Genomic DNA, 22,979 nt, shown 5'->3' with positions numbered 1-22,979 from the left:
TAGATGGGCTTACGAATAAGGACTTCACAAATCGCGGGTTGCCACAAGGTGGCGTGTTGAACCCGACTCTTTTCAGCCTGTAGTTCTGGCAGGGCTCACCGAAACGTTGCCACAAAAGCCTAATATACGTCTACGCTGATTATATCTGCATTTTGATGTCCGGCGTGACACGTGCTCAAGTGCGGGCAAGAAAACAGAAGGCGGCAGCATCGACATCGGCATACCTTCGCCATTAAGGTTTGACTATAGCCACGAAAAAATGTGCAGCAGTGGCATTTGAGCACAAGCCGATGTCGTTTTACCCAGTTTACATCGATGTCCAATCAATTACATATAAATGCAGCCATAAATTTTAGGTGTCATCCTAGATCGTGACCTAACCTGGAGTCCGCTTGTCGCATATCTGAATAAAAAGCTTACTGGCATTGGGATTGTATTTAAGTTCGTTGCCAGAAAATTATGGGGCCCCTACGTGCGCTAAATGCTGCAGCTTTATATAGCCCTCTTGCTCGGATCTGTCCAGTACAGCCTTCCTTCTCTGTCAAAAGCGTGCAAGACTAACATCTATGCACTACAGAGCATGCAAGCTCAAGCAGTTCAGACATGTGTTGGCCCTCCAAGATACTCATCGACAGATGCTCATCGGGCATGAACAGCCGGTCACAGCGTATATCTTTGTTGAGACGCTGAGAGGGCACACTCGGTATTTATGACGGCTTCCGTCACATCATTTAGCGCGTTGGCCAGCACGAAGGCCCCATGCTTCGTTCTGAGATGTTGTGACGAAACACCACGACATATTACTGCCTGGCTTCAAACCTGCGATGCGTCCAGCATCTGCGTTGTGGAGTCTCCGTCAACCTGACAAGCGTTTATTGGTTTCTCGAATCCTTAAGAAGGCACACATGTCACCGATAGCCCTGAAGAAGTTGACTTTGCGTCTGTTGGACGATACCTGCGTAGAACGCACGCATGTTTACACCGACGGCTCCATCAATTCAAACAGCTCTAAGGAGCAGTAGTTGGTCCATCTGGTAACGTATTGCTACAATACAAGTTCTTTCACATCACGACGTCGACAGCAGCGAAAATCTTAGCTCTTCAACGTGCACTGAAATACATTCTGCAGCAGCCACCTCATCATTGGGATGCCTTTAGCCACTCAAGGTCAGCCTTAAAAACAGCACGGTTTGCTGTACGACACGGATTACACGAACAATTAGTGTATGAGATAAGGTGCGACTACCACCAAGCGCTCGAGCAAGGACATGATATTGTATTTCAATGGTTGCCAAGTGATTGTGGAATTGTCGGCAATGATCGCGCCAGTGAAGCTGCTAGATCGTCTCCTGACCAGGACTTGCGGACGCCGATACCACTTTTGAGAACGAACGGTGCGCGGCGACTGCATTCACTTGCTCACCGTATACGCTTATACAATGGAATACGCAAGGTATCTACAACACGCGCCTGTATTCGATCGAACCAAATTTGCTATTTCATTTGCCAGGTAGGCTCTCACGATGTGATGAAACTTTGCTGTGTCACATTTACGAATGCGTATTCGTGTCTCATTGGAAGGGCCAGCAAATCTTTCTCTCTATCTCTCGATTTATGGTTTATTCGTGTAACATTCCACAATCTAAGGACGCCTAGAGCAGCAGTTCTCCGGAAGTTATTTTGTTAGTTTTTTTCCTCAATTTTTAGAGATAGAAGAGTCAGTGTTTCTCTGTTTATAGTGTGAAATAAAAGCAAATAAATGCGCGCATTTTCACTGACGGAAAAGTAGGTGCTTAAAAGTAAAAAAGAAAATGTCACAGTTTCGACACGAGGCCGAAGCAATAAATGCGGTAGCAATACATCGAACCGTTATACGAAGTAATGATGGGAGATCTATAGGACCCATACGAAATGTTGATTGATTGATATATGAGGTTTAACGTCCCAAAACCACGATTTGATTATGAGAGATGACTGAGTGGAGTGCTCCGGAAATATCGACCACGTGGGGTTCTTTAACGTGCACCCAAATCTGAGCACACAGGCCTACAGCATTTGCACCTGAATCAAAAACTTTACGAAATGTAGTGAAGTGAACACAATCAAATGGGCAGTAAGCTTCAACATTTCTCGTCCGCGAAGCGGCACTTCCTTCTTGTGTCTGGGAACGTATGCAAGGCCGCCTTGCTTCAGCGCCCCTAGCACTCCGTTAAAGCTGTTCGTGCAACATGCAGTAACATCATCATCATCATCATCATCATCATCATCATCATCATCATCATCATCATCATCATCATCATCATCAGCCTGATTACGTCCACTGCAGGACAAAGGCCTCTCCCATGTTCCGCCAGTTAACCTGGTCCTGTGCTTGCCGCTGCCAATTTATACCTGCAAACTTCTTAATCTCATCTGCCCACCTAACCTTCTGTCTCCCCCTAACCCGCTTCCCTTCTCTGGGAATCCAGTTAGTTACCCTTAATGACCAGCGGTTATCCTGTCTACGCGCTACATGCCCGGCCCATGTCCATTTCCTCTTCTTTACTTCAACTATGATATCCTTAACCCCCGTTTGTCCTCTAATCCACTCTGCTCTCTTCTTGTCTCTTAAGGTTACACCTACCATTTTTCTTTCCATTGCTCGCTGCGTCGTCCTCAATTTAAGCTGAACCCTCTTTGTAAGTCTCCAGGTTTCTGCTCCGTAGCTAAGTACCGGCAAGATACAGCTGTTATATACCTTCTTCTTGAGGGATAGTGGCAATCTACCTGTCATAATTTGAGAGTGCTTGCCGAATGTGCTCCACCCCATTCTTATTCTTCTAGTTATTTTAATCTCGTGGTTAGGCTCTGCGGTTATTACCTGCCCTAAGTAGGCATAGTCTTTTACAACTTCAAGTGCACTATTACCTATCTCGAAGCGCTGCTCCTTTCCGAGGTTGTTGTACATTACTTTCGTTTTCTGAAGATTAATTTTAAGACCAACCTTTCTGCTCTCCTTGTCTAACTCCGTAATCATGAGTTGCAATTTGTCCCCTGAGTTACTCAGCAATGTAATGTCATCGGCGAAGCGCAGGTTACTAAGGTATTCTCTATTAACTCTTATCCCTAACTGTTCCCATTCTAGGCTTCTGAAAACCTCCTGTAAGCACGCGCTAAATAGCATTGGGGAGATTGTGTCCCCCTGCCTTACACCCTTCTTGATTGGCATTCTGTTGCTTTCTTTATGAAGCACTATGGTAGCAGTTGATCCCCTGCAGTAACATCACCATGGCCTAATTACATACAGCGTTTTCGCCGACATTTTTTTTTCTTGGCATCAGTCGATGTCGACTATACCGGTGACGGTAGCGAAAAGCACAGTTTCAATCCATTTAATCAAAATATCCGCCTCAGATTGGCCCGGACATTGCAGTGTTGTCGTCGACGCTGGAAGCAGCTGAATGGTGAGACAAGCTTGCTTGTTTTTTTATATATATATGGCTCCCACCCACGATGGGGGATTGGCTATGACACAGGTGGTTAATATAAAGAATTTTAGCTTTGAAAAAGTAACTGGTTTTTGTGCTGCATAACTACAAGAAAGACATGCAAGCTTTGTTCAAGAATGTTTCTTTCAAGTCCATTTACAGTAAGCCAGTAGTAAATACAGCTCACTCTTAGTGAGATAGATAGCATGAGCGGCGTGGCCGATGCGCCACTCATGACAGTAAATTACCGGCATGTTTTTTTTCCTCTCTTTAACTTCGCCGCTAAACACTAACAGAAACTTGATATGTTTGTAAGACATCAATTGAGTTTGTGACTCTAAAGATAATTCATATATAACGAATCGTTATGATGCAAGTGTAGCTTTACTGCAGGAGTTATTAGCTGACCACAGTTTAATATATTTGGGAGTGCGTGCACATTTCTCGGTGAGGTTTACGATTTTCAGGGCGTCTCTCATGTTCGGCTAGACCGTCTGTATGTATCTATAAGCCAATGGTCTCACATCCATAATTATGCTGTTAAGTCCATATTTTTTCCAGACCATTGCTTAGTCACCATTAAATCCGGCCCTCAAAACTTTTGTAAGGTCCATCTAAACTGGCACATGTGGAAGCTTAACGTACAGCTGTTGTGCCAAAACTGTTTCGTAAAAATAATCAAATAATTGCTGTGAGAGGTAACACAATGTCGACAGCTACCAATTTTCGCTCAATGCGAAAGGTTCAAAGGAAAAGCAAGGTATCAGGCGATTAGTATTCCATGTGAAATAGCTAAAAAAAACGCTGAAAAACGCCATTCTGGTGTTTTACTTTGTAAGCTTCATACTTTTGAAAGGAAAGAGTCGGGATTGTATGCTGATGAGATAAATGTGGTTTGAGTACATATATAAAAAACTTGATATAGATGTATACATGGGAGCAATTATTCATTCGGGTGTTACGGATTTTACTGAAGAGGAACTCACTCGAGGATGAAAAGCGATATGCACTTTCCCAACATATACTGCAAATTGAATCAAGGGGTTCTGTTTCCACTGAAACATGTGAAATAAAAGTCGCATTTGAAGAATATTACAAGAGCTTGTTTGCTACGGCTGAGCTTCAGGTGAATTTTGAAGAAAAAGCTGACCACTTTATTTCCCTTGTGGCCCACTAGCAAGAAGATGACCGACTCACTGTTGATGGGTTCATGACAAGGGAAGAAATTAGGTTTCTAATAACAATGTTACAAAAAAAACTCCTGGGCCAGATTGCCTTAAGTGGGAAATTTCCGATAAAATTTCGCAAACTTCTGATTCCTTTCCTTGAACAACGTTTTAAAGAGGCTTATGAAAGTGGTGAACTTCCTCCTTTTTTTGATTAGGGCCATACAACATTAATCCCCAAAAGTTCTGATTCTGAAGCATTAAAAAGAATAGACACAGGACCATATGATTTAGTCACATTGACTACAAAATATTCGCGAAATTGCTGGCAAATCGGCTACAGACACTGAGTGAGTTGAGTGATTTACTGTACGGTGGTATTTCACTCTGTTATAAAAAAAGTGCACAACAAGGCTAATAGTATATGGCGCACTTTTGAATATCATTGAGTTGAATTCATCTGCACGTCAGGGATACCCGCTCTCACCTCCGCTTTTTGCAATATACCCGGAACCTTCATGTTTAACTGTGCTTCTAAATTATAGCATAAGAGGATACCGATATGAAGCCGAGGAAGTTAAAGTTCCGGCTGGTGCTTATGACATTACCTTCTTTTGCGTCAATAAACCCAGCGTTCAAGAAGCAGTAAACACTATAGCATGTTTCTGTGAAGTCACTGGCACCAGCATAAATTTTGTTGAAGCAGAAGAATCTGTCTTGGCATGTGGGGCCAAACTACCTCGTTCTTCTCAAATATCAATAAAAATACGACTCCTACGTGGTATCATGGTGTGTTTTTCGATAACTATCGTAACGGCGGCCCGCATTGGACCTCTGCGATAACTACTTTTCACCAAAAAATGGCAACATGGCGGGGACGAGACCTTTTCTTTTTTTGCGAGAGCAAAAGCGTCCAATATATTCTTTGCATCAAAGCTCATTTATGTTCGGCAGGTGTTGCAATGCTCTCGTGTGCTCATTCAAGCCCTTCACATGATATTCTCTTGTTTAATTGGTGTTCTTCATGAGAACCCATAAAAAGACACAATCTATTTTCTTTCACTTGAAAAAGGTTGCCTCAGCCTGGTGCATTGGTTTGTGCGACAGTTGGTGTCGCGATTTTTTTACTCAAGGACGTGTGCTACAACTTCCATTTAGCGGACCCTTGAAACCATCCACCTTCCTTTCATTTTTTCGCAACAGGAGTTGCTAACTTATCACTATTGTGGGAATTCCTAAAAGAAATTGTTGATGCTCTCAATATTTAGAAAGCCAGGTTTAGTTAAGAGACCACTGCACTTGTGAATAACTTTTTAATTGAAGTTGTTTATCAACTGCCATATTCGCATTGGTCTGGTCACGATGTATTGTTTCGTGTACATAGAATGTGGATATCACCTGCAGTAAAAAACGTTTCTTAAAATTGCACACTTTCACTCCACCAGTGAAGACGTGGCTTAATGAAAAATCTATATATGTGCCCTGGACAGTAAATTGTAGACTCTGCTACCAATTTGAGGCAATAGAGGGTTGTTGCATTCATTATCGCAATGCATTTTATTTTTGCGTCATTCTAAAAAAAAGCATCAGAAAAGAACTTCCCATCACAGCTCTTGGTGTTTGGTTCCTCTTTTTCAAAAAGAGCCCCACCAATAATACTCCATATATTCTGTTTACGTTATTGGGACTTTAATCACTATAGAAAAGCTGCATGATTGACAGACATGCCGAGCCACCACGGTCGACGAAGTCTGTCTTCCGAGAAGAAGCTTCTCAAGTGTGAAGTGTTGTTAAACTTTCAACCCCGTTCCGGAGTGACTACCCCTTCTGGACGATCGCGTGTGTTTCCCTAACTTCTGAAATACCTCCTACAGTTTGTACCTATGCTGGGCTGTGTACGTTAAGGTAATTCTAATAGGACGAATTATGTTGTGCGTAGTTCACAATCACTGGCGTTGATTTTATACATTAAGGAAAAAAATTATTAATGCAGTGGCCTAGTTGGTTAATGCAGTGCGCCAAGGAGCGAAGAGCCACTGGTTCAAATTTTTGATTCGCTGGTTCAAATTTTTTTCTTATTATTTTTGCTGTGCTATCACAAATGTTAACGATATCGCTTGCCGGACATCAAGCACTGTCGTGGCTTAGTCGTAGAGTACTGGGCTGCAACGCAGAGGGCTCAGTTTTGATTCCCGTTCTGTCCTGGGTATTTTTTTATTTAGCTTTTTCTTCTTTCCAGCGATAGTAGCTATGGACACCAGCGGCTGCGGCAGTGGAGGTGGCGGACAACTACGGCACGAGAATTGGCTCTTTTTGGGACCTCCTAACAGTTTTTGCTGTAAATGTAGACAACTTCAGCCATGAACAATAAAAGTAAAACACTAAAAAAGAAGAACCCGGATGATGTTATTTGATTAGCTAAGTGCAATAGCTTTGTGTTAAAAATGTGAGTAAATGAAGAAAAAACCCCTAAAAGTTATAATTGCCAATATCAAGAGGATAAATTGTTGACTGTAAGAAGCATTTCGCGCAGCGTGACGAAGTTTCTTATGCTGGTGCAAAAAAATACACTACCTTCATGCGTGTTGCATGACTTTTCTTTAAAGGACTAAATCTACCAGCCTAGAGGTGTGAATAAAAATTAATACTGTATGAGTGTGCCCAAAAGCACAGTTGCTGGGATCGGAGCATACACTTTAGTCACTTCGCAGTCACTTTTCACGCGATGATAAAGAGTGAGTAGTTAACACCATTACACCTATCTTTACGTAGGGTTGGCCTTGGGATATCGCCTGCATTAATATTGCGTAAATTTGTAGCAACAATTAATCCTCATTTTTCTATCCCTTCACGGTTATTCATTGATTGGAAAAAGGCTTGTCACTGTTATGTTTTCCAAGATGAGATTAAACGTGACAATTCGCACCCAGGTCCGATGGTTCTGTTTTGGGATATTACCGCAAGTATATTGTTGCACAGGTATTGTTGAATATTGCCACATATAGTAGGCCTTTGATAGGGTTGACAATATTATTCGAGACTAAACCTTTACCCTCTTAATTCTAGAATGTTCCGGCCAGGGGCATTCGCACAGTAATCACAATATGTCTTTTATGCATTCCATTTCATTTTCATTGGCTTTTCGACCGTTATACATTATTCAAATCGTTATCTAAAAGTTTAGATGAAGAAGACTTCGCGAATTACTGAACGCGAGTATGTGCCGTATTGGGAATGGAACAAATTAAGCGCCAAACAAAATAAGGAATAATTTTTGCGTGTTGAAGTAGATACCGCATTTTAAAAAAATAGCCCACATCGAAATTATCAGATAAATTATTTCTAATTTCCATGACTGTAGAACATTCTGGACGTGGAGCGCTTTATATTTTCTTGTTCACTTTCACCAGTAGTTTAAAGGTGTATTCAGGAATAGCCTTGACTGGGAAATGGGGCCCCATGCAGCAATGTACCAAATGCCCTTTATTGTGCGTAACGCAAAATCCAAATTCAGTTTTCAGGGCTGCAAACAGGACTTCGCGAGCATGTTTTGACATCAAATATTTGAATTCAGGCACTTTGCCGTCACAAGATATTGCTAACTTTTTTCAAGCCGAGGTAACAAGAAAGTAGCCGAAAACTAGCCAAGTGGCCAAGTGGCTTTTTTCTGCTGCAACCAGCTAAATAATGTAGCCCGATTGGCGCGAAGTAACCAAACCTGGCAACCCTGGCCTGCACACTGGCGGTAACTTCAATTCCGCTGTCACGACAGTTGCTTTTATACCGAACCGTCATTTGGGGCACAGAAGGAAGTGGAACGCCCGCCGATTTTATGGAACACTTTAGGAATCTCAAAACTGCGGCCACCTTAATATTTCGTTCAAATTGAATGTGCCGTGTGGCGAGCAGCAATGTAAATACAATATGTAGCCATAAACAGAACAGCCGAAGCGGACTTAAGGGTTCATAAAAACATTTGTTATCGTCCGCATGAGCCCAGGACGTATACGATGGCTGCGAGCTCCTGGCCTAGCGCAAAGCTCGGCGTGTTTTTCATCGCGAGTGAATGAATGAAGGAAATTCAACACACACCTTGGGATTTCCGCAGCTCAGATTCTTAAATTGCGATATGCGAAAGATGAAACAGCATCCGATTACGTATTCGGAGTTCTCCCAGGAGAAATTTAAAATCATTTTTTCACTTCGACAGTTGACTAGAAAATTCAGCATTTGAAAGGCTATACAACTTGAAACTATGGAAGAACAATCATAGTCTTAACTTCCCATTGCCTCTGGCGAAACAGCGTGTGGAATAGACATGTATGCTGGAAGAACGAGTTATATATATTTTTCCTCTATGAGTGCGCAAGTTATCTAAGTGTGTAGGGTGTGTGCTGATTGAGGCTACATCCCAAGCTCGGTGGCGATGCTCAATGCATGCGTTTGGTTACTTTTAGCTGCACTTGCGTGTTTGTGTTTATATGCGGGTGTTTGTGCGCGCGCGTGTCTGCGTCGACAATGCCCTTTTTTATTTATCAGCACGTTGATATGCTTCAAAGTTGTAGTGTTCCTGGCTCGAACAAACAAATACTTGTGAATGATATACCTAGCACATGTCCGTTTCGCAGGCTTCGAAAGCGTTGTTACAGAAGCATCCTATATAGTTCATAACTCCTTAGCACAATAAATTACCACACACGTGCTATAGCCCACGAAAAAACACAAACACCACACACAAAGGAAGAGAGAGAAGGGGAGGGGTAGCTGGAAATTTGAATTGTAAAGCGGGTTCATAGAAATGTATCTTTCAATTTCCACGTGTGCCGCACTGCAGGTAGTCGAGTTAATTGCTTCCACGTTCGTCTGCTATGTTCTTTATTTTTTCATTCATTTTTTTCTTTACTGTTTCCTTTCAACAATGCATTTACCCTCGCTCCCGTTCACAGCTGCTTAATAACAATTCTTTCTGTAGGAAAACATTATACTAGCTCCATGCGCACTCAAAGAGATTATCACAAAATAGTGCCCGTGGATTCTTGTCTTCGGGCGCTTGTGTACGTGTTCCGCAGACGTGGTTTTTGTCCAGCTTACTTGTTTCTTTTCGTAAGCCTACTGGAATATTTGCATTAGCGATAAAATTTTCAAAAATGGTAGAAAAGCGTCAGCAAAAGAAAAAAAAACAACGTAATGTACTCAACAATACCAGTTTTGAGCATCGCAGTGCTACAGCTGCCCCGAGATTTTTCGAGAAGTACTACTATCATCAACCTATTCGCCGAATAGTGCGTGAAACTGTGGAAGCGGTGCGAAGAAAGAAAAAAAAAAGAGAACACAAGAAAGGGTCAAAAAGAAACTGCGGATGCACATCGGTGCAAGCGCGCGGAGATCGCCGGCAGTCAGCGTCCGCCAACACTTCGCGAACGAAATTGAGGCCGGCACTGAAGTAGCACCATTAGCCTCGTCAGCTCTAAAACACGTCGTCGCGCCAAAGGTGAGCGCTTTCGGAAGGCGCGGCGTCGCCTTTTGATAAGCAGGGCCCTGCCTAATGCGGCTGCTGGAAAATTCCACCGGGCGGCCATTCTGCGGACGCCTTGACGCCGGGTGCTCTTAGCGTCCACGTCCCACATCGCTCACCGCAGAGGCCATCCCGCGGACAAAGGCGCTTTTCACAGTTTTTTTTTATTCTCCGAAAAGAGAGCGCAAGGACGCTTGCATCGCGCACAGGAACGGGCTTTTCTGCGCTACTTAGACGTGTTTCCGATAAGCGTGTCACTGATCGATTAGTAACTCCATGCACCTTTTTTTTCGAGGAAGAGCAGCGCAGCGAACACGCAGCGGGAACTGTGGAGCACGCATAAATTTCAGACGTATACAGCAGGTGAACGTACGGGAGCGGACGCATATTTAACGCATACAAATAGACACAATAGCACGTTCTCATCAATGATCTTCCAATACATAGTATGAGATCTCCCGTGTATTTTTGTGCAGCCTTTCATAATAGGTCCATAACGCGTTCGAACGCCTCCAACGTGTGGGCCCCAACGATGCTCTCTAAGGAACGTTTGAGGGTGGCTTTAAGGGAATACTACTTTTTCTAGTTTAATTTATTAAATGTTTTTTGTGTTGGTAAGTGTTTTTTAGCTTGTAAATAACTAACTTCGTGTCTTTGCGTTAACACCTAACAGTTAACGACAACTACCTTAACAGATGCCAGCAATAAAACAATGCTCATTTAAGGCCCGAATTAATCTACTGAATGTAACACCAACAAGCTTTCTTCTCTATGTCATTGTTGAGTCATACTGTAAGTGTCATGCTTACTAAATTTTGGTGGAACAAGGACGAGGCACACATTCGATTCTCGTTGCATCGTTTGTTTCGAGTGTTGTCCTCGAGTTTGTAAACACTTTCACTGATTTATCGGTGTCGAGAAAAGGTCAAACTGCTGTTTGCTTGCTTTCTTGCTTGCTTGTGCCTATGTTTTGCGCGTACTCACTACGGTGGATTGGCCATTAAACCGGTGGCTATTATATTGAGGATAAAAGAACTTCAAAAATGATTAAGGAAAATGAATAAAACATGTATCTAGGGAATATAAAACTAAACAATCCTAAAATTACGTACGATTAAAGTAAATACAAAACTGTAATGGAAATGAAAACTGAATTTGAAAAAAAAATACAGTTTCATCAGGGGTAACCTAACAAAAAAAATATTCTCGTGTCTCTAAGAAATTCACAAACTGCTATGCAGACGTTCTTGTTCCTGTGGTTCACAGAAGAGGCCCCAAAAGAAAGAATGATTTCAGAATTAAGAGAAATGTTTAATTTTGTCAATAATCTTTCTAAATGTATTTTTTTCATACCGCTGATAAAACGTCGGCATGTGAGTAAAAAATTATCAATATTTTCAGGCTCTTGACTGTAAAAGCAGAGCGGAGATGGCACCTTACCAGACCGGTGTAAATAAAAATTAAAAGGCGGAATTCGTGAAGAAACTTTTGTGAAGCATACTTCTAATTTGCGAGTAGAGCACCATTCATTATCATAAAGAAAAGTAAGGCGACAGTATTCTTCAACTGGTAACCTAATTGTCATGGAATCCTGAAGTAAAGAACATCTACGAAATCAGGATTCAATCACAAAAACGGTGTCAGGTACAATGGGCATGGCAGGTCCATCCAGGGATCACCACGCGAGAGCGTCCGACATTTCGTTTATAAGTATGACTCGGCGTCCTGGCACCCATACCAATCGCACTGTGTTCAAGTGTTTAGGGATTAAAGAAGCGAAAGCATTCCAAACGGAAGACTCGAATTTAGAAGTTGAAGCTATGGTTCTACATACGTAGAGAGAATCAGTAACTATAACAATTGTCGAATTATTTACTGAAACTCTTCTAAGGGCTAAAATTTTTGCTAAAAGCTCTGCATCAAATATGGGAGTAAAGTCCGGAAAACGTACTGAGAATCACGAAGACGAAGTTTCTGATGGTATGCCTACACCTATTTTCTCTTCACACATGGACGCGTCAGTAGCAATTACATTAAAATTTCCCAATTGAAGTAGATGGTCTTCTAATAAACCTCTTATATATCTATACAGTAGCAGTTTGGCATTAGATGAGAAAATGTCATCAAATTCAACTTTTGTTTTTGCCTATCACTCATTTGAAACAACCCTGCATATGTTAACGTTTAAATGTTCCAGCTGCTCTTCAACAAACAAAACTTGAGACCTATGCTGCTTCGCAACCAAATTCTATAGGATTCTAGAACCAAAAACGAAACGAAATTCTAGAATCGGGCGAACATACATACGGTAAATCATAATTAGACTGTCTCTGAGTAGACCACTGGTGTGTACGCCGACCGAGTTTTCAAACTGATCGAATAGCTCGAGTAAATTTAGCTTTAATATACTCAATGTGTTTTCGTCAAGTGACTTTTTCATCATAAAATACCTTCAAATAGTTAACGCCGTTATTTTGTGGAATCACCTCTTGGCGATATTGAAGGGCAATGCTAACTGGAAAATTCAAGGGTAAAACAAGCACTGAGCTTTTGCTGACGTTTAGGGTCATTCGACTATGGTGGAACCATAATTCCAATGGTCCTAAAAATGACTGTAATGTTGCGTCCGAAGAGTGAATATCATTAGCAGCAGCAGCGAAGAACGCGATGTCGTCTGCATATATGCACATTTGGACGTTATAGTCAATTGGCACTGAACTTAATAAAATATTGATTAGAACGGGAGAGAGGACGGAACCTTGCGGGACCCCTCTGGACTGGTGGTATTTTGCCACTGTTCTCATGGCGAAGCCCACCGTTAGACTTTTTTATTTCAATACACTTTCATCTAATACAGGTGATGATGGTCGCTCGTCATCGTGTATACAATATTCAACATCCTACGCGCCCTCACAGTGAGGCTTGACGATGAAAAAAATGGCAGGTTTCCATTCAGTGGGAATCGATGGTATGCGAAGCACGAATGAAGAAGGTTGATATGTCACTTTAAGATCAGAACAACGTTACCAGGTGGACGCAAATTTTTGCGTAGATGACTTTCAAGTCATGATTATCATGTTTGCACGCGCCATTACCTTAGTCGTCTATTCACGTTAAGTGATACCAAATTTTGTATATGTGGAGCTAGCGAAATGGCTGCTTTCTATGTGGGGAGTCCAGTTTAGGTTGTCATTATAAATTACTCCCAAATATTTAAGATATTCCACCTGCGGAATAGGCTCTTATTTATAACATATTGAGATTGAGATGAAATTTGCTGACGAGAATAATAATGCACTCTTACTTACATTTAAGGTCATGCAGATTGCCTCTGGCCATATCTCCAGCAAACTCACATATCTCTGTAGTTTTTGATATAAAAAATATATGTCACTATGTGCCTGAAAAATGCTATATAATCGGCATATACACACCTAAACGTCCTGGTGACTCGAGATAGAGCTCATTAATGTGTTAAATAGAACTGGCGACAATACAGCGCCATGGGGGACACTACGAGTTTGCATTTTGACGATGCGCAACCATCCTTAAAACAATGAAACTCTCTTCCTCTCAAAAATTTCTTCATCCACGCAATTATATATTTTGGAAAAATATGACTCTCTAATATGTCCAATAAAACTGTATGTTCCACACTATCATATGTTTTAGCTATGTCTAACGTCACTTGAGCAGCATGTTGTCTTCATTTGCGAGCAAGTTGAATGCGGCTTTCTAAGTCTGCGTGTGCACACCAAATTGAACATTCTTCTCTGAATCCAATTGGATTTCAGTTTAATGTTAAGTTTTCCCCCATCCAGATTGTAATTCTCTTACGGAGCACCCTCTCAATGAGTTTCATCATATTAGAAGTAAGAGAAATGGGTCGAATGTTTTCAATGGCATATCTGAATCTTTGTCTTTTTTGTATCAGCACTATTTTAGATAATTTCTGCTCATATTCAATTCAGGCATATTTTAACGAATAATTGACAGTGTTTAGTAGGTCACATGGTGATTATTTGAATAACATTTTTATCATATCAGCTGTGATTCCGTCCGGGCCAGGAGCGGGTGAGGTCAAATCTTGAATCACTTGAGCTAACTCTTCCTGTGTAACTTTAGTAAATTGCATCGTTAACGCTGGCTTTTGCAGATCGCGAGGCTTGGTTTATGTAAATCTACACTCCACGCCTTCTTTAGGTACACTTTCTAAAGATTTATTCGTTCCTTCCGAGGCTACCGTTGACCTCCTGTTTATACCAATACACTCTCATCTAATCCAGATTATGATAGTCACTCATCATCATTGACACAATATTTAACTGGTGTAACACGTGGAGGCCAAGGTATTCAATAAATGCGGAGCGCATTTTTTTTTATAATTTTAGGCAGTACTCAAAGTGTTTCTGTCCTCCTCCGTGCACCCGCTAATTCACATGCTGCAGTGACCGAGAGGCTCGCGGTATATTTGCCGCCAGCAACGTCTCCATCGCGTTGTCGTCACAAGATTACAACCCCGCCCTCCTTTCTAATGGCACGTTGCGCGTGGCGCATTTATTTTGCAGGCGCTCGTCGCGACAGCGGCTGACAGGGCCTGACAGCGCACGCGCAGCCACTAACGCGGCCGTCGCCACTTTGTAAGGAAGGCGGGATGGGATCGCAAGGGCGCATCACCGCGCGTTCGAAGCCGCCGCGAAGGAACCCTTTGAGCCAGATAACTAACTACGAAAGCGCCAGCTTTAACGTCGCCCATAATTGGATCCTCCCACCTCCCCCTCCGCCGAACCTTCTCTGCTCAACCGCGAATACCCCCTTCCCCCGACCAACACGCGGTCTTAACGCTCCCTCGTTATATCCACGGCCTTCCACATACGGAAGGAAGAAGAAAGAGTGCCTGGCGAGGGGGAGGCGAATAAAGCTGTCGCGGCCAATCACGAGACCGGAAGCACTTAGCTCGGGAAAACCGAGCCATTTTAACTGCTTTGAACTTGCGGTGCTCTTTGATTTCATCAGCTTCTCCCCACTTTCGTGCTTCGACTCCTCGTCGCCCCACTTCCTTTCTTTCTTGCTTTTCTTTTTCGTACAGTGGCATTAAGTGGTGAAGATAAACGAATAGAAAACAACGCAAAATTTTTGGTTGCGTTCCCTCCTTCACGTGTTTTGCATGAGCTTGCATATGCAAGTCTTTAGGGATGCCCCGCGCCACCGACGTGAGCTGAATGCTGCCGCTGACGACAGTATGTACCTTAAAAGCCCCGCTCTCGGACGCACTGGGGGCCTTGGTACTTTTTTGTCATTCACGTCCGGATGAACTCGAAGCGCGACGTGGTATGTATAAGGGGGAGGGGGACACGAAAGAGAACATCACGTCCTCGAGATCGTTACCCGCCCCGGGGCTCGAGATTGTGTGCCGGGGCGATTTGTGTCCGCCAAGATGCGCCGGGCACGCATGAGAGTGCTTGGCTGTGGACAGTCAAAGCACTTGCCAAGGGCTGAGTAGACTAAACATGTGGTGCTTCGACACAAAGAAAGCTGTCTCCAGCCACCTTTCTGCTGTTTAGTGCCACTGGTGCTTTCATGCGGCAACAGTTGTTCGACTAGAAGTGCAGGTTTGGGTCATCTCTCCGAAGCAATGGCAAGGAAAAAAATTGGGGACACTTAAGCTTCGCCTTTAAGAGTTGTTCGCGATAGCGAAATCTGGCCCTTAGTGTGCCCTTCAACCGCCAACCGCTGAGCGCATACTTATTAATATTTTCACACACACACACACACACACACACACACACACACACACACACACACACACACACACACACACACACACACACACACACACACACACACACACACACACACGCACACACACACACACACACACACGCACACACACGCACACACACACACACACACACACACACACACACACAAGAGCGCGTGCGCGAATAGTAAGTATATACAAGTTTTAGATCTAAAGGAAAAGTAACATGACCTCCAAGATACACGCCGCGCGCTCGCCATTTCGGAGGCCCTAAAGAGCCTCACAATGGCTCACAGATGACACCACAGTATCTAGCGTTTGCTGTTTTCTTGATCAACGCTCCTGGAAAGGTTTGATAAGCTTTCCGCTAGATGGACAAAGTTGTCCATTTTTAGAGCTGTTTGATAGTTTCTGTGTGTCTTTAGGGGCGATGGCTGCACTATTCCAGCCTTTTTCGACGTAGTTTGATGGCCTCTCCAATGTGTTTACAAGTCGCCGAATGGGCTCGTTTTCGTCGTGACACCTGTCGAACAAAATGTGTTACGGAGTTTCCTTCCACTACATGGCATTTATGTAGTGTGTCCTCCCGAAGCAGCTGCAAGTAAAACTTTGGCTTTGTGGTAGGACACCTGCTTGCCATGTGAACGGCACAGTTTCGATCCGAAATTCCAGGAATCCAAGCTTCATTAAAATTATGCATGCATGATTGAATACTTTAGTCGCATCCTTTTAAAAGCTCGGCAAATGGCAAAACAAAAGCTCCATTTTGCCGGAAAAAAGTGTTAACATTGACTGACTATATCGTTGACATTAATTATTTCCGCAAAAATTTACTTTTACAATCAGTATCATCTTAAATTCAGGCACAGCCTATAATATTATCTCCGCAATCAATTTCCTAAACGAATGCATTTCACTGCTCTTGATTTCATTCATATTATGATAGCACCATGGGATGGTCACAGATAGTTGAGCCTTCCGAAAAGCAGCGTTTAATATGATAGTGTAGTGCGCGCATCACCCTGGTCTACGTCACACTCGTCGTTGGATTAGGTATTACTACAACTTCACATGACAACCACCATCGCAGCGTGCATTGGAAGCTGTTTTTAACAGGGAAGCTGCTTAGCAAACTGTTCCTTGTAATTCGATCACTTAAACATCTTTACGAGTGTACGTGTCACTGTGCGGGCTTACCAGAAAACTACTACAATCAGAAAAAGGTATGTGCCAAAACAATTGGGTCAATCGCAATACACACAACTTCCACTAAATATCTTCCCATATTTTTTACCAAATATAAATAAAAAATAAGTAAATAGCAAGAATGCAACAGTTAGCCTTACACAGCAGGGAAGTGATGGTGGTGAGCCGGAGACCCCCTAAAAAGTACATCGAAAGAATACTATGGAACGGCAAAGGCAACGGTGGGTGCAAGTAGACCCCAAGGCAGTGGAAGCCATAGAGTTTTTTACAATCCACCAGAGGGGACTCTGGTGGTGCGATCGTTCAGCGACCATGGTAATGATGAGTAGTACACGCATTTGCCTAATCTTCATACTTGCGGCCGGCGAATTGTACTTTTAGCTTCGTTTATTGCTTTCTTTCGGTTTTGTTTCGAAGGAAAGAACAAACACTTTGAACTTCGTGACCCGATTTGAAAAAAAGTAAGCCTGTAAGAATAAAGCAGTGAAGTGCAACCACTTAACAATTCCTGATTTTTTGTTTCGTGAGAAAATAGCTTCAAGCCACACGAACACTCACGGAGACAGAAGTACGAAGGTTGAGACAAATCCATGTACTACCAATCATTCCCATGCTCGCTGAAGCGCCGTGCGTTGCAGCTCCCATAGACACTAGTGCCTGAGTTCCCTCTAGTGCATATTTAGGAAACTCTATGATGGAAGCCCTACGCCAGCGACGACCTGCCCATGCATCTATGAGAAGTGCTTGGTTTCAGCGCGAGGTTCTGTCTCTGGAGTTTGTGTCTGTGACTGTCTCTGGTTTAACTCGAAGTGCTGAAAATCACCGTAGAACCAACCTAGCATCACCAAGCTAAAGCCTTGCAACGACCTAGACGTGATCTAGAAACAACCTGTATCACCTATATATAAGGCCTAGAAACAAAGCAGCCAGATCAGTCGTGAGAATGTACTCTAATCCGTGCGCGGCTCAGTGCAAGCTTCGCGCTAATTTCCTTTTCTTGTTCTTCATGATATATATATATATATATATATATATATATATATATATATATATATATATATATATATATATATATATATACCAACCTAGCAGCTCACTTCTCCTGATGTCTCACATTGTGTGATCCTCGCCTTTACACTTTCTTAAACTCACGTTCACTGCTCTCTGGCAGTCTCGCTGCTGGATGTACGACGGTTACATATGCTAAGGAGAGGTTTATTGGCGGCGCAAGCCGGCAACACTGGTTAAACGTTTTGAAAAGGCGCCAGTGGTGCGAGCAGTGCGAGTGAGGCAAACAAATAGAAGCGCGTCTCTTTCTTTCCAATACAGGCAAGCGCATGTGAGCATCAGGTTCGGCCCACCTGCAAATTCGGGCTGCAGGCTTCGGAAGTTGCGACACAATGGCATCGGCGAAGCTTGCAGCTTTCATCGAAAATAAGCTCTTCGGTTGCATCCGGCAGTAGATCGATGACACCCGTCAGATTGAGGGCTCAAATCTGGTCAAAAGAAGGCGCAGAGTACTCGAAAACATCGAGGCTTACATATAGAGCCTTTATTATACCTTTACTTAGAACTAACTCTCACGGATTGCTCATATTTCGCGTGTTTCGGCTATAAGGTGCATCATCGCGGTCAGTTTTACAACTGTGCAATATACTACAGAGTTTCCTTAGCTACAATATACAAGCGCTAGGCAACGCTTCGGTGACGACCATCCATGCCCTTCGTCGACAACAACAACTACGACGATAATAATAATAATAATAATAATAATAATAATAATAATAATAATAATAATAATAATAATAATAATAATAATAATGAGAAGAAGAAGAAGAAGAAGAAGAAGAAGAAAAATGTTCAGATGTTAGGTGCCATAACTACTGTGTGGTTGTGAGATACGACGTAGGGGGATACTCTGGAATTACTTTCACCTCCTTTCGTTTAGCTCATTTACACCATCACCAAAAGGCACCCATCACCAGATGCCCAACTAATTAACACTTTTACTTTTGCTTTGCCCCCCACACGGCTAAAACCTGCCACCATGCACCTTCACTATGAGATCGTTTCCACCTCAGATCATGGCTTGTTTTGTTGAACCACACTCAATAATTTTAAATTAATGACGCGTCAAGTGTATATTGAATGTTTTATTTTCCTTATTTTGTTTTATCTGTATTTCTCGTCGCAGCTGCATCTGAATTCAGTTGTATCAGCCTTACATCGCACCTTCGAACGTATTCTAATCGTTACTAATTGTTCTAGTGCCATCGTACGTATTCTAATCATAATTACCTCGTTCGCTTTTGTTATTTATTTTATGCACCCCAATCCTCTTTGTAAAGATTTGTGCGATTGGGGTTAAAATAAGTGAAGAAATGAAATAACCTGAGGTTCTTTAACGGGCATCAACCATAGAATTCCTAGCAACCCTTCCTCCTTTATATTAAAATAATCGGACAAGACTGTGGGGGGGGGGGGGGGGAAGAGGCATTGTTGGGTGCCGTTACAAAATTCAGAATGGAGGCAAGAAAAGCCTTCAGTCTGTCAGAATGCACATCTTTGCTTCTAGTGAACTGCTTTATTGACTACACAACCATAGTGTAGTGCAGCGAAAAAAAAAACAGACACCAAACGAGCGAGAGAACGAGGACACAGCGCATTCCCTCGTTCTCTCGCTCATTTGGTGTCTGTTGTTTGCACTGCACTACACTATGATTGAGAAAAAAGCTAGCTTTACAGAATAGGTGAGTTACGCGGAATGGGCAGAGCCACCTGCGTGGCCCGGGTGGTTGTTCTACGTTGCAATGCTCACTCCTTTAGATGATTGTATGCGACTCACTTCGGAGGATGCGGTGGGTCGTGTTTTACTGTGGGACGCTGTCGCGTACCCGAGGCCGGTCTGGCCAGGGGACCCCACTTGAGCTGCGCCTACTTAGCGCCGGCGCCATCTCGACGGGCAGCCTGGGCCACAGCCAATCGATGCCCTGTCCGGCTTACTTCGCGCGCTCCTCCTGGTCCACTCTAGGGAGGGGAGGTCCCCATCCCGCCACTCGCTTCCTCGTTTTCTTCGCTGGCGACAGCTTCTTGGTGCGCTGGTGCAAGGGGGCATCGTGTGTCTCGCGTCGTCCTTTCCATCGGTCCGCTCGCTCGGAGAAGCAGCGCAAAAGGGGACGCACTGTGGGCCCGTGCACCAGCTCCCGTTACTCGTGTTGTGTGTGTGTCACCGCTCGGCATGCAAACACGAGAAACACGAGACTCACGGCCGCTCATTGTTCAGTGGCAGACACTCGCCCAGACGCGTCCAGCCGTGGAAGCTGCCCCGGAGAAAGGCAATCTCTGCCAGCTCGGATGCCGCGCCCCGGCTTTTCTGTACATACGTTAGACGATGGACACTTCCATTAAGCTTTATTCCTCTTGTTCGCCGTTTCTGTAGACCTTTTTTTTTCTTCGCTTTCTATGAACTTGGACGCTCATGTTCCTGTCAGCAACGACCTAGATATGTGGTACTGCGGATATACTGTGCGCAAAATTAAGTTTTTTTTTCTCATTTTCAGCAGAGCTTTGTAAATAAATGTAAAAAAAAGCTGGCCCAAAGCATGAAAAGGAGGGCAGCTGCAGGGTCGAATTATCATTGGCTAGCTTTTCTATTATTCGTTTTATTTCATGTGAACGAAAAAAAAGAAATGGTAGAGAAAGAAAGGCAGGGTGGTTAACCAGTTAACCAGTCCTGGAAAACCGGTTCGCTATCCTACACGTGGGATGGGAAAGATTGAAGAGAGAGGCAAGAGAGAAAGATGGTACATAGCACAGCACACCCACAAACAAGCAGTCAGTCACATGTCCATGACGTTGGTGTCCATCACGTTGGTGATCAGTAGCTGAGTACGCGATATCACTGTCAGAGCCACTTGCCCAAGTTTGTTTTTCCCAAAAACCTCTGTAGTTCCTTGGTTGCCTTCAGCCGCCATCTCTTCTGTTGACAACATGCGAGAACATATTGAACAGACATTTGTCTACTGTCAAAGAGCGCTGGAAAGGACGCCACTAACTGTCTCTAAGGAATATCGACTGTACAGTCACGCAAAATGCCACTTAGGGGCTCCTGGCAACGATATGCATCGCAGAGAGCATTGCCGGCAATTTCAATGCAAAAGAAATTCACCCGAACTAATTTGCCCAACTACACGTGCTGCTTATGGTCTGTGGATATTGCACTTTATTCTCGGGCGGGCAAAGTAAACGGAGACTAATTCTTCAAGAGTAGCACTCATACACTGTCCGGAAATTCGCATATTCCTTTATTCGAGAGGTCACATAAAAAACCGTACACTTGCTTGAATAAGGTAACATAATAAAAAAATAGCTTGTGAGTATATACATATGTTCTCATCACAGCATACAAAAGTGCCGTTCTGCATTTCAACATCTATAAACAGCTGTTCGCAAGAGGAAACTAATCAGGGAGTTTGAAGCAGCGTTAAATATTTGTGTGCCATCGCGCTAAAATTGCAGGTGGTCAAAAGCGAAAAAACAGGCCAATGGACGCGCTATACATACCACGTGCGTGACACAGGTTCGATTCATTCGCAATCATTTTTGGAACTGAGGTGCATCTGTATAATGCGGTCTTGAGAAGAAGTGACTCTAAACGTGAAAAATGCTCTGTTTTGCTCATATATATTATCTATTTACTTCCTTCACATTTTATAGCGGTGTTATTCTGGTATCATTATAATTGTCAAAATATCAATTATAATTTATTGATATGAGGAATTTAACGTTCTAAAACCACCATATGATTATGAGAGACGCCGTAGTGGAGGGCGGCGGAAATTTCGACCACCTGCATGGGGTTCGTTAACGTGCACTGACATCTGAGCACACGGGCCTACACCATTTCCGCCTCCGTCAAAAATGCAGCCGCCGCAGCCGGGATCCGATCCTGCGACCTGCGGATCAGCAGCCGAGTATCTTAGCCACTAGACAACCGCGGCGGGGCTCCATAACTCCTTTTGTTCAGCAGGTGAACTGCATATTGATCGAAATGAGTGCCTCTCGATAGTATTCCCACGGGATAGCCAATATCGGCTCACATGTTTCCCAGGCGATGGTGAAGGATGTAACCTGCCTGGACACGCAGTACTGGGTACTGCTGGATCTTCCCCGCCAGGAGAAGCAGGAGCAGGTGAACGCGTACGTGTTGCGCGCCTGCGCCACGCTCGAGAAGGCGTCCGAGTCGAGGACGCAAGACGCCGCCGCCAGGGCCACTGCAGACGAGGAGGCCCGCGAACGCAAGCAGAGGCTGGATGGTGAGTAAACCTGCTAAGCCATTTAAGAGTCTTGAACGTCTAAGACCTTCTTTTCGGATAGTTTCACTGCAACCAGGTTATACTTGGGTACAACTCGAGAAAAAAATTGGCCCCGTACCTGCATGTTACACTGCAAATGTCGTCGACGATAGTCATGCGTCTGGAGAGAGTGAACAAAGCGTTTATTTGATGTTCTGCGCGGGAAAATTGGTGAATAATATTCTGGAGGCGCTGCATTAGATTGCCTCGAGCGTGCTGCGGAGGCGAACGAGCGCATCGAGTCACGTCCCCCGTGAGACATGAGCGCTATCTGGCAGTTATTTTGGAAAACGAAGCGCGCGGGGTGCGCGCCCATCTTGGAGGTGATACGGTGTGGAACGCAAGGCGACGGTTAAGTGCAACCACCGTGTCGTTTTAGCAAAGCGTTGGAAACACTTGCCTTTAAGTACAATCGTTGCATTGTCAGCGCAGCGTGATAAACGCTACGATCCTTAGAATTGCTTATGTATGCCTTGTCTAGTAAAATATACGCATACAAAGTATTGACGT

At 43.6% G+C, this 22,979-nt stretch overlaps 1 protein-coding gene across 1 annotated transcript in view; it reads left to right on the top strand.

Moving 5' to 3' along the window:
- The window catches only part of LOC119187447 (uncharacterized), a 176,597-nt gene that overhangs the window by 106,022 nt on the left and 47,596 nt on the right, over positions 1 to 22,979 (top strand). The window contains exon 4 of the mRNA XM_037435559.2: positions 22,226 to 22,430. Within this exon, the coding sequence (XP_037291456.1) occupies positions 22,226 to 22,430 (205 nt within the window). The remainder of the gene's footprint in view (positions 1 to 22,225; positions 22,431 to 22,979) is intronic.

Source organism: Rhipicephalus microplus, chromosome X (assembly GCF_043290135.1).
Source record: "Rhipicephalus microplus isolate Deutch F79 chromosome X, USDA_Rmic, whole genome shotgun sequence".
Lineage (NCBI taxonomy): Eukaryota > Metazoa > Arthropoda > Arachnida > Ixodida > Ixodidae > Rhipicephalus > Rhipicephalus microplus.
Note: the sequence above shows the minus strand (reverse complement) of the source record. Positions and strands in the feature narration are given on the sequence as shown.